At 32.8% G+C, this 11,687-nt stretch overlaps 2 protein-coding genes across 2 annotated transcripts; both read left to right on the top strand.

Moving 5' to 3' along the window:
• The first annotated feature begins 372 nt into the window (after positions 1-372).
• On the top strand, positions 373-3,609 carry LOC105231425 (ero1-like protein). The gene is made up of 6 exons (XM_011212715.4): positions 373-934; positions 1,003-1,266; positions 1,756-2,432; positions 2,524-2,677; positions 2,769-2,923; positions 3,009-3,609. The coding sequence occupies exons 1-6, from the start codon at positions 797-799 to the stop codon at positions 3,058-3,060; spliced, it is 1,440 nt and encodes a 479-aa protein (XP_011211017.1). The 5' UTR covers positions 373-796; the 3' UTR covers positions 3,061-3,609.
• Positions 3,610-4,350: 741 nt separating this feature from the next.
• On the top strand, positions 4,351-10,780 carry LOC105231424 (cilia- and flagella-associated protein 298). The gene is made up of 4 exons (XM_049457741.1): positions 4,351-4,725; positions 4,798-5,067; positions 5,147-5,263; positions 10,742-10,780. The coding sequence occupies exons 1-4, from the start codon at positions 4,351-4,353 to the stop codon at positions 10,778-10,780; spliced, it is 801 nt and encodes a 266-aa protein (XP_049313698.1).
• The last annotated feature ends 907 nt before the right edge of the window (positions 10,781-11,687 follow it).

Below are 11,687 nucleotides of genomic sequence, written 5' to 3'. Positions count from 1 at the left end.
AAATAAAGTTGCAACACATAAAAGAAATAATTACTGTAGCATACATTTTTGTGGCAAAGAAAAATTGTAATAAAATTTTAATTATTTAATTTTTTGTTTACACAACTATTGTTATATTGTTATTATTATGTATTCACTTTTAATATATAATTATCTTCTCTTTAATTCATCTAACCGCCATCACTCATTTAAATTCAAAATTCCTTCACTTCCTCCGGTTTTTATTCAACAAAACCGACCATAGTTCACCACGATACGAAAATTCCACCACTTTATGATTTTGGCAGCACTTTACAGTTGGCCGGCTAATGGCACTACTAACATCTGACATTGTGATAATGTAATTGAGTGGAGCAAAAATATAGCAAACAAAAACAAAAAAAAGAGACACGTAAGTGAATAGAGCGGCTACGTTATTTGCATCACGAAAGCAGCAAAATATTGGCTAGCAAAAAATTATTTACCAACAGATCTTGAATTGCATCGGTTTGCTCCCCGTGTAAATAATACTAAATTCGTACAGATATACAAAAAGAAAATTAAATGAAAAGTCCCATTTCTTTGATTTACAAAACGTGAAGTGCAACAACCATTAAAACAAGATAAAAGTGACTGGTGCGCTGAACTTTCACTGAAAATTGTTTACGATTTTATATAGGAACAACAAGGGGCGGAGGCGATTAGTGTTTGGTGAATGTTATTAGACATTTGCATATTAATATATCGTACATTTACAAAAATAATTTAATAAACGAGTAAAAGGTCACCTGCAAAGGTGAGCGACTACGGCAGACCGATGGCTACAAAGCGATTGATACGCGATGGAGCGTGGTACTTAACGCTGACGCTGTGCTTTATTATGTGGGTGCGTCATAGTAGTGGATACTTTACCGCCTACGATGAGTTGGATACAAGTAAAAACTGCTTCTGTGAGGTTCGTTTATCAACAATAGTTTGATTTGAACATTTCGCTTTTCTAATGGGATTTTACTCCATTTACAGTTGAAGGGCTCAATAAACGATTGCAGTTGCACCGTGGATACTGTGGATCATTTTAATAACATCAAGATTTATCCACGTCTCAAATCGCTGCTAGTGAAAAACTTTTTCCGTTTTTATAAAGTGAATTTGAAGAATACGTGTCCTTTCTGGCCGGATGATAGCAAATGTGCCATACGGTTTTGTCAAGTGCAAAATTGTGATGAAGAACATATACCCAAAGGTTTAATTGAGAAAAGCGAAAATACAAAATCTGCAGCTTTTAAGGTGGGCGTACTGTGCTGTGCGTTATATACATATATGTATTCATAAACAGTTAAATCTTTGCAATATAGTTGTTAATTATAAGCCAACTCAGCGTTATAGGCTTATCTAATTACTGAGGATTTGTTGTAAAATGTCAATGAATAGTGCTTGCCACGTAAACGTAAATAATCGTGTGACATTAGTAGTTATTCTGCGTTTCACCAAACACAATACGCTTTCGTAAACGCGTTATCATTATTTACAGCAACTCGGTTTGTCATTAATGTATTAAAACAAAAAAAAAACGTTATATATAATTTTATTCTAAAGCTAGCAAGATATAATACATATTTATTGTTATTTGCACCAAACACTACGTGGTTATATTTCCAATGAAAGCAGTGATTTTATCAATCAAAAGTTTTATGTAGTATTTGTTATCATATTAACATCCCGTCTACGTAGATTAAATAATTTTCTAATGATAACCTATTTTGTTTTATTGAATAGTACACCAAAGAGGCACAATCGTCAGAATGCTCTGAAGCCGAGGACTACAATAGCGTTTTGAGTTATTTGGACACAAGTCTGAGCGATCAGGCGCACCGTGAGTTCGAGCGTTGGGCCAAGCACGATGAAGCGGAAGAAGATTTTTGTATTTTGGAGGATGAAAACAATGGCTCTCAGTATGTAGATTTACTGATAAATCCCGAACGTTATACCGGCTACAGAGGTGAATCCGCACATCGCATATGGCGTAGCATTTATATGGAGAATTGTTTTGGGCGTAAAAATGAATCAAAATCACTCTCGGATTTCATACCACAACTCGATTTAAATGACGTGTGCTTGGAGCAACGCGCCTTTTATCGCATTATTTCGGGTCTACATAGCAGCATCAACATACATTTATCTGCGAAATATTTGCTATCTGAATCAAAAGATTTTCTGGATCCTCAAGGTATTTGGGGACCAAATGTAGAGGAGTTTAAACGACGATTTAGTCCAGAGACAACAAATAGTGAAGGACCACATTGGCTGCGAAATCTCTATTTCATATATTTAGTGGAATTGCGCGCATTAGCCAAAGCGGCGCCATATTTACGGCGTGAAGAGTACTATACCGGTATTGCAGAGGAGGACGAAGAGGTCAAATTGGCCATAAATGATCTACTATCTGTTATAGAGTGAGTAGGCGGTACAATTGCTTGTTACGTTATATGTTTATACATAGTTGTATATATGATGACTTTAATTATTTTTGTTTTATTGTCGCAGATCATTTTCTTCACATTTCAATGAGAACGTGTTGTTTTCGAATGGCGTGACATCGCTTAAGTTCAAGAATGAATATAAAGAAAAATTCCGAAATATTTCCCGAATAATGGATTGCGTGGGTTGTGATAAATGCCGGCTATGGGGCAAACTGCAGGTATGCAATAAACAATAAAATAGTTAAAATTTATCTCGAAATTCATAAATATTTATTTTCATTGCTAATATATTGTACTCTAAATTCACAGACTCAAGGCCTTGGTACAGCGTTGAAGATTCTCTACTCCGAAAAGTTGAATGTGGCGACAGAGAGTGGCTTGTGGGAACGACCGCATATAGAGGAGAATCCGCTATTTAAACTTACACGTACAGAAATTGTATCGCTATTCAATGCATTCGGACGGTGAGTACTGTCTTGTGTGTCTCACAGTGTGAAGTGAAAGTGTAACAAACAATAAGTAATCTGTGTTTCTTCTTCTTTTTGTTAGACTTTCAAACAGCATCTTCGAGATGGAGAATTTCCGCAAAGTGCTACGGTAATAAATACACATGTGAAACACTTGCCGCTGCCGTTGTATTTGTTAGCTGATACAACCGACAGCAAAACCAATTATCAATGTTGTACGACTAGTATTTATTTAGCACATAGTTGATACCAGAGAGGCGCTAACTAGCATTTTTCAACACTAACGCCGACCAATGGTTTCCCCCTTTTTACCTCATCAAAACATTGAAATTATATTAGAGTTGTGTAGATAATTCTTGAAGTAGCTAAAATTAAGTTTTTAATTTTAAGCAAATTTATTTATTAAAATTGTTATTATTTAAAAAAAAATTTGTTACTTAAATATTTCCCATCAAACCGTGCAATCAGATGCTGGAATTTTAAGTGAGTCTATAAGAATCACTTTACCAAAAATAAAGAAAAAATCAAATCAACAAAAATCATTTAATGTGGAAAATAGCTTTATGTATTATCTAAAGATTTTAAAATGTTTATTATATGTGTATTTATAGTGTAATGCTCAAAAATAATTTATGTGATTTGTACATATGACAGGGATGGGTATTAAAGCGCATTAAAAGAAAACACACAAAAAAACAACGGAAAAGATTTTTCAATATTATATTTGGTTGTAAGTTGAAAATAAATGCATTGACGTAGATTAATGGCAGATGTGTTAGACAAGACACTTGTTTGTATTTATATGTTGCATTTGCTCTGTGTTGGGCTGTGAGGAATATTTTATATTTGTAATTTTGTCATACAAAAAGTTAAAAAATAAACATTTTTCTTGTCTTTTATTTTACTTTTAACATATCTCCAAAAAATTTGCAAACTCTACAAAATATTCGAAATTTCTCCAAAAAATATTAAAAAATTCTACGAAATATTCTAAATTTCTACACTTTATAACGTTAAATACTTCCTTCCAAGAAATGTTCGAAAATTTCGCTAACCGTAAATTGTTACCACAACAACAAAGACAAAGTGTTGTTGATTTTTCCATAATATAAAGCTACTATAGCAACTTGAGGCGTCTTGTAATCGATTTAATAACAGCAGGACGCTAAGGACACATGAGTTACTTTGTAACAAATGTCAGAACGTTTGTAAGCAACATTTAAATTGAAAATTTGTTGTAGTAACGTTGTTTACCGGTCTTCAAAATTTTGGGTCGAAATTTAATTTGAAATAATTGTCAACGAGAAAATTGTGCGAAACAATTATTTATACATCAATATTGCGTAAACTTAATCAAACCTCGACTGTGCGAAAAATTAAGCTAAATTTTTTACATAAAAAGGATTTAATTTGAAATAAACGCAATGGTGTTGCTCCAAGTTAAACGCGGCGACGAGAATCTGTTCATTTACGAGACCAGCGTGGATGAGGACACCACCCATGTGATACGCGATATCACTGCTATTTATAACGGACGCTTGAAAGTCTATCGCGTTTGCTCGGAAATTGAGGAACTCATCGAACATGGCACCATGTTGCCGCCCGAAATGGTGGGTCTGACCGACGAGCAAATTCTTGAGTTGAAATTGAAGGATATTTGGGCTGAGAAATGCATACCAGCTGGTGGTTTCGTCACGAATAAAGACCCACTGGGGCGTCGTAATGGGCAGCAGCCGCAAGAAAAAATGCGTGAGATACTCAAGAAGGCAACTGAAGATGCCAAGAGTTTCATTGATAAGGTAAAGGCGATAACTGTTATACGCGGCTTAAGTTAAGTAAATTTAATGTTACGTTATGTTATGTTGCTTTAGAAATTAGTGGCAGCACGTCAGCCGTTACAGTTGAAAAATGTTTCCGAGGCTTTGAATTTATTACGCGGCGCTATCACCATTGTTTATCCCATGCAATTGCCGCCACACGATATCATACGTATGGAATTCAATAATACGGAGGATTTGAGCGGCACGCAAGCCTCACGCGAAGTCATCGAACCAGCCAAGGCACAGTTGTGGTTCGCTGGCAAGCAAATTCTATCCGAACAAAAGTTACACAAATATGTTGGCAGGAATGATAAGACTAAAGTGAGTGCTGTGATGAGTGAATGTTGGTTGAATGTTAGTGTATAATTATTATTATTTTTTGTTTATTATGGGCATTTAGGTTGTGGTTAAAATAAATAAACAAGGCGAAGGGCCACCCGGTCGGGAGGCTGTGCTCACGGAAGATATGCGTAAACGTATGATGGCCGAAGCTTATCGCAGACAGGAACAGTTGAAGGTAAGTGGTGTCTAGGTTAGATTACGTTAACAGGACCATCTTACTAGGACACATTCGAATGTTGCTTCGTAGTGGTGTGTAAAACTTCTGTATATTGACCATAAAAACTCTCATTACTCGACAAAATGCTTTGGGTCTTTCACAAATTTGCTCAGACTGCTGATATCAGTTTTGGTTATCTCTGGTTCGCTGAAAGTATGATTGCTGAGATATTTCAACGTCAGTCGTAGAAGTTAAAAAAACAAAGACTAAATATGCGAGTAGATTTCGATTGTGAGGGATAGGATATTTGACAACAGTGATTTACAATTCTCCAATGATTTTTTCAATTAGGGTTTTCACAAGTCTCATAAAGTTATACATAAGTTATAACGATTCGAAAACATACCATTGAGAATTGAAAATGTGTAAACTCATTTTTGTATGAAATCCAACTACATTTTTTTTAACAAGTGTAAAAATTTATAATTTTACGATTTTACGATGCTTCACGACGGGTTGTGTGTACCCCAAATAATAAGATATGTATAGTATGTTATTTTGGAAATGACATACACCCAGAAAAAGTATTTAAAGATTTTTGGACACTAACCATATTTACACAGAAAGTTCATTAAAGCCATTTTAATAGTCTTTGATCTAACTCCCTTCGCTTTGTAAGCCAATATTTAAATATATTTAATATAAGGAAATCGAACTTTCCAAATAATCTAAGTATCTAAACTTGGAAGATATTTTTGCTTACTTTTAGTATGGGTATTGAGGTTAAGTTAGTCGTATGACTGATCTTCACACTTGGTGACGGGACTCCTATAGGACATCTGTGAACGCCGGTGCTTTCAGATTCAGATTCCCAAAACTCTTAGATATGCTCTTACCAGACTCTTATAAATTCTGGCTATGGCTGGAGAGTTGAAAAAAGTGCCTAGATGATTCTTCCTTCTTCCATACAGCTTGGACAAATTACGTAACCTCACCGCATATAATTTAATTGAGCAGTATCAAGTCAGAACGCCTACCTTTGTAGTGAGATGAAGCGCTAGCCAAACTCACGGATAACTCACCGCTTATCCAGCGTCATCGCCTCGTGAATACCAAAAAAATTAGGGAAATTCGTAATTTTTATGATCTTTGAAAACATTTTAAGAGGAATATTGAAAAAATGGCTCATGAAATGCTATACATACATATATACATATATTTACTTATTAATAAATATTTAATCGCGGCATTTATTGCTCATTTCTTACGCCTTTTTTCATAGAATACCATTTACGCATTTCTGAAATGAAATGAAAGTCTTAAAATTCGTTTCGTTTGCCTTTTTATTTATTTCGTATTAGAACTATTTTATTCTATATAATTTAAATTAGCTAATTATTATGTAAAGATCTAAAAAAGTGAGGACATAGCAAAAACTGTTTACTACATTGCTTCAAGTAGAGGATCTATGTTTCTGAGTACCTTAGTATATAGTTATGTATGTGTTTATGAATAACAGCGTTTGATAGATCAACAGAAAACAATTCTATATACATATACAACAGTATAAAGTTGCGTTTTTAAGTTTGTTGTTGCTGTTTGTTTTCGTAGGATACTTTTAGGAAGTTTTTCTTTTCAATATAGTTGAGTTTCAAACACGTTTTTATGTTTTAAAGCGAGACAGAAAAACGATTTTTTAAACTCCAACACTTTATCCACACAACTGCAATAAACTTTAGCAGAAAGTAAAAGTACTGTTCCGTATAACCGCATATACTTCACTTGAAATTTAAGATGAAAAAGTTTGAGGTCTATATTTTAGTAGTAATATGTATTACTGTAGGCAAGAAATAGTAAGACTTTTTTTCATTTAAATTTTGCGCGAAAATACATTCGATGAAATATTTTTTTTCGTTTAGTATGGCTACACATAAAGTATATTCCGCGATTTCTACGATGACTGAAATTATTCAACAAAGACGCTTCATTAAATTTTGTCTGCGGAATCAAATTTCTGTTGCCGAAATGTTCGCAATGTTGAAAAGGCCTTGGGTGATAATTGTTTGCCGCAAGCAAGTATTATTTATTGGTACAAATTATTCAAAGAGGGTCGAGAACGCATTGACAACGAACCACGTCCAGGACGGCAATCAACGTCAACTGATTATCAACACGTCAATAAAATAAAGGAATTGGAGCTTGAGAATCGACGATTAAGAGTCAGAGATCTTACTGGTATCTTTGGAATATCGGAAGGATCAGTAAACCATTTTGAAATATCATTTGTGCCTAAGAAAAGTGAAAGCATGATTGGTTCCAAACCACACTATGTATTTTCTCGAAAAATCGCGTCGCGTTAGCGCCAGTTAAACAATACTTTCCGAATGCCAGGATATCAAGAAATGAATTTTTTCTGGCGATGAGTCTTGGGTTTATGCTTACGACTCCGAAACAGATGATTAATCGCCCGAATATCGTGACAAAGGTGAGATGAAGCCAAAAAAAACACGTCAAAGCAGGTCAATAATTAAGGTTACGTTGACAGTTCTGTTCGATTTTCGAGGTTTGGGGCATTTCGAATCCTGCCGATTGGCCAAGCTGTCAACAAGGAATAATATTAGAGTGTTATGCTTCGTTTGCGAAAAGCTATTCATAAAATAAGGCCGGAATTATGGGTCGACAACTCTTGGTTTTTGCACCGTCGCAAATGATTCTTCGTAAGTTTTTCGCCAAATTTTCAACCAATTTCGTGCCGCAACCACCGTATTCGCCTGATGTAGCCCTGTGTGTCTTCTGGCTATTCAGCAAACTCAAACGTCCACTCCCGGGACTTTGTTTTGAGTCCATTGAAGACATTTAACGTGAATCGCTACACCTTTTGAAGGCTTTTCCGGAAATTGACTTCAATAATTGTTTCGAGGATTGGAAAAAACGTTGGCACAAGCGTATTGGGGGCAAGTGGGATTACTTTGAGGGGGAAGATTTAGAAGAATAAATTAATAATTTTAAAATTATGAACAAAGTCTTACTATTTTTTGCTCATAGTAATATATAAAAATAACATAAGTCGACTTAAAGTAAGGTATAGTAGACATTTTGGGCGTATCATTCACCTTTGTTTTTAGCGCTTTTAAGCCTTAAAGTCTCAACCTTTTTTCTAAGAAGAAATAGAACAAAAATCTCGAATGCGTTGCTCGAAATAACTTAAATTTTCTCCATGAACTTAAGTTGGCTTTAACTATTTGGACTATTTTGATGTATGGCTAACAGGGTTGCATAATTAACTAAACATTATTTGATTTAAGAATTTAAGATTTTTGGAATTAAGACTTTAACTCAATGTTTGGGATTAGAAATTAGAATTTGAAGCAAGATTTTTGAATCTGATCTTTATGTTAAAGGAAAATTAAATTTTCAATTTTAAATTCTGATTTTCAATGCAATATGTTTGAAAATTTATTAAAAAATTAAAAAAAAATAAAAGTTGAAAATTAAAAAAATTAAAAAATTAAAATTTAATTTTCAATACCATACATATTCGATTGAAATTTAACAAAATAATTTTTAAATCAAAAATTGGAATAACATAAAAAACCTTTTTGAAAGGAGAAGTAAAATATTTTTAATTCTAAAACAATTTTTTTAATTCTAAAACATTTTTTTTATTGTTAATTATAAAGTGGAAATAAATATTTTTTTCTGCTGATATTTGGAAAGATAATATTAATTTTTTTAATTCATTCTTTATTTTGAATACGGTTTTTGGATGATTTTTTTTTATTAATTTTCAATTTTGTTAATACGATTTTTGGGATCCTGAAATAAAAAAAAATTATTTACAAATTAATTCAATTATTATTTGCAACCCTGATGTCTGCATACCTGTATAAAATGAGTAAAGAAGACTTTATGAGTATGAGGAAGGTCGATGCTACTCATGATCTTACAACTAACAAATAAGGCATATATAACATTACAGTTATTTTGATTTTCAAATCAAATGCATACAAATAGCCTTAGTCAAAATCTAACGAGTGTATAGTTTAATTTTTTAGCTCATAATTTTTTTGGTGCATAAATGCTGCATAAAGTGCGTTTCTAGAAAGTATAAATCAGCCGTAATATATACATATATGTACATATATATATATATAGAGATATATATCTCTTAAATACCACAATAAATTTCATCGATAGCTAAATAGTTACATAAAGTATAGTTAAATATGCTTATGTAAATAAATGATATATTTACAGTAAATAAGTTTCTAATTTATTAGTAAATCCATTCCTTTGTATAATGTCGTAAATGTTTTTTACTAAAACTTTTATGTTTTCATATATTTTTTCTCAATGTATTTTTTATACCATTTATATAAATTCATAGTTTTTCTTAAATTTTTTTCCTGTGTATAATAATAAGTAGTTTGAATTCCATAAAACAGACTGAGTGATTGTTGATTTTTGCATTAGCTTCGCGTTAACATTTGATTAAATGCACATAAATGCCTACACACATGCATACAACGGTAGTACGATCGTATATAGTATAGTAGTTCGATCGTACACTTGCAATACCCGTTCGTTTGTTCATTTGCGACTGTATACTATTTAAAGTTAGAGACTTTCTAAATTTTAAATTTTTTAGCTATTAAACTTGTAATACCTTAACAAATTGTTGGTATCGTGCTTATTTCGTTGCCCAGGGCTGTATTCAAACAACGCCGTCGTACATATTTATATGTTCACATACACAATACCTAAATATTTACATACACATGTTGTCTTAGACTGTGTTTACACAGGAATACCTTTTTGGGGCTCAATACTGAGAAATTCCATTTTCGTGTTGAAAAACTGGCAACAAAAGTCTGGGAATTTGGGAACACGAGTCGTTCATGTTTGTGCATTTATTTTCATATCACATTCTCAAATTCTTGTACGCTTCATTTGCGCGATATTTTTATACCCTTTACAGTATATATAAGCTTTGCCACGAAGTTTTTAACACCTATAAGGAAATGGCGGGGACTATATAAAATAAAATTTATTGTATTCAAGCAGCTTTATAATCTCCGAACATATTGTTTAAATCGGACCACTATAGCATACAGCTATAAATCCAGTCCTTGTATGAAAAACTTTTTTTTTTTGAGAATATGTCTTCAAGAAATTTGTCATGAACTCCAAGGCAACGGTTCAATCACCGAAAAATTTTTCAGTTCCGACCACTATACCATAACAGTGATCAAAATGAAGTTCTGGTTTGGAAAATGTTCTTATTTAACAAGAACTTATTTAATATCAAAATCTACATTAGAAAAAGTGGATAAAAAAAATAAAATCTCCGAATATAACTTTTACGAACAAGAAGGAATATTTTCTCTTCGTCGTTCTCTCTCCAACAAAAAAATTAGTATTGAGCAACAAAAGTCTTCTTGTGTGAACCCAATCTATCAATGCTTTTGATTAAACTTAACGCTTTTTGTTGCTTAGGCTGAGTACATAGTGGAGCGTAGAGTCGAACATCGTTGAACTTAAGAGTATGCAAACGTGATGTTACAGAACATTTATATTTGTTATTGGCAACTATGAGTAATTGCCAACGACTAACTAATATTTTAACCTTTACGCTCCACTAAATACTTAGCCTTAGGTACCTTAGCAAAAAGCTAATAAAGCCGATCTCAAAACAACGTTTAAGACTAGAGTTTCTCAATCTCGACTTAATTGTCTTTTGTAATAAAGTGTATTACGGACAGTTGCTCTTCTTATTACAGTTCATATATCATTTATATTTTATTTTATTTTAATTAAATATTTGTTCTATCATCTAGTGATCATTTCCCTTAATAATTTTCTAATATTCGCTTCGGTGGTTTATAAGAAATGCATTTTCGATAGTAAATATTCAACAGATTTTTTATGCTAGCAGCAATTTATATCTAATATATAGTAAAGCTTTTCAGATACAAATTGTTGTTTTTTATGTTAAAAATGAGTGATTAGTTTTCATTGATTATAGTTGTAAATTTTGATGAACATTCTTTGAAAATAATGCTTCAATAAACGCTGCTTAGTTACTCTAAATATCATTTTGTTGGGCCATAGGAGGAGAAAGTAGTTTGAAAACGCTTTTATGGTACAATAACAGTTAATATATTCTTTGCCAGTTATAAAGTAAAGTTTTCGAAATAAATTGAGAATCAATGAAAATCTCTACCGATTCGTCAGTTAGGTTGAGTTAGGTTAATGGTTGATAAAAAATGGATGAACATCACTTGGACAGATATTCGTCCCTTGCGCTATCCATAAACTCCTAAAGGCGATTCACCAGATCCACATAGATCGATTGTGCTTATCAAAAATTTATTAAGCCAGTTAACGTCAATCTAAGCAACTTCACTAGGTTCGCTAGAGGTATGTCTACTAAGATATTTCA

This window comes from Bactrocera dorsalis, chromosome 5 (assembly GCF_023373825.1).
Source record: "Bactrocera dorsalis isolate Fly_Bdor chromosome 5, ASM2337382v1, whole genome shotgun sequence".
NCBI classification, from domain to species: domain Eukaryota; kingdom Metazoa; phylum Arthropoda; class Insecta; order Diptera; family Tephritidae; genus Bactrocera; species Bactrocera dorsalis.
This window is presented reverse-complemented; position numbering and strand designations above follow the sequence as displayed.

What these genes read in the sequence shown, in the direction of transcription:
- LOC105231425 (XM_011212715.4), top strand. Translation starts at nt 797, where the DNA reads ATGGCTACAAAGCGATTGATACGCGATGGAGCGTGGTACTTAACGCTG. An exon ending in GGCTATGGGGCAAACTGCAG is followed by an intron (nt 2,678 to 2,768) that starts GTATGCAATAAA and finishes CTAAATTCACAG; the next exon opens with ACTCAAGGCCTTGGTACAGC. An exon ending in CTATTCAATGCATTCGGACG is followed by an intron (nt 2,924 to 3,008) that starts GTGAGTACTGTC and finishes TCTTTTTGTTAG; the next exon opens with ACTTTCAAACAGCATCTTCG.
- LOC105231424 (XM_049457741.1), top strand. Translation starts at nt 4,351, where the DNA reads ATGGTGTTGCTCCAAGTTAAACGCGGCGACGAGAATCTGTTCATTTAC. An exon ending in CCAAGAGTTTCATTGATAAG is followed by an intron (nt 4,726 to 4,797) that starts GTAAAGGCGATA and finishes ATGTTGCTTTAG; the next exon opens with AAATTAGTGGCAGCACGTCA. An exon ending in GCAGACAGGAACAGTTGAAG is followed by an intron (nt 5,264 to 10,741) that starts GTAAGTGGTGTC and finishes TTTGTTGCTTAG; the next exon opens with GCTGAGTACATAGTGGAGCG.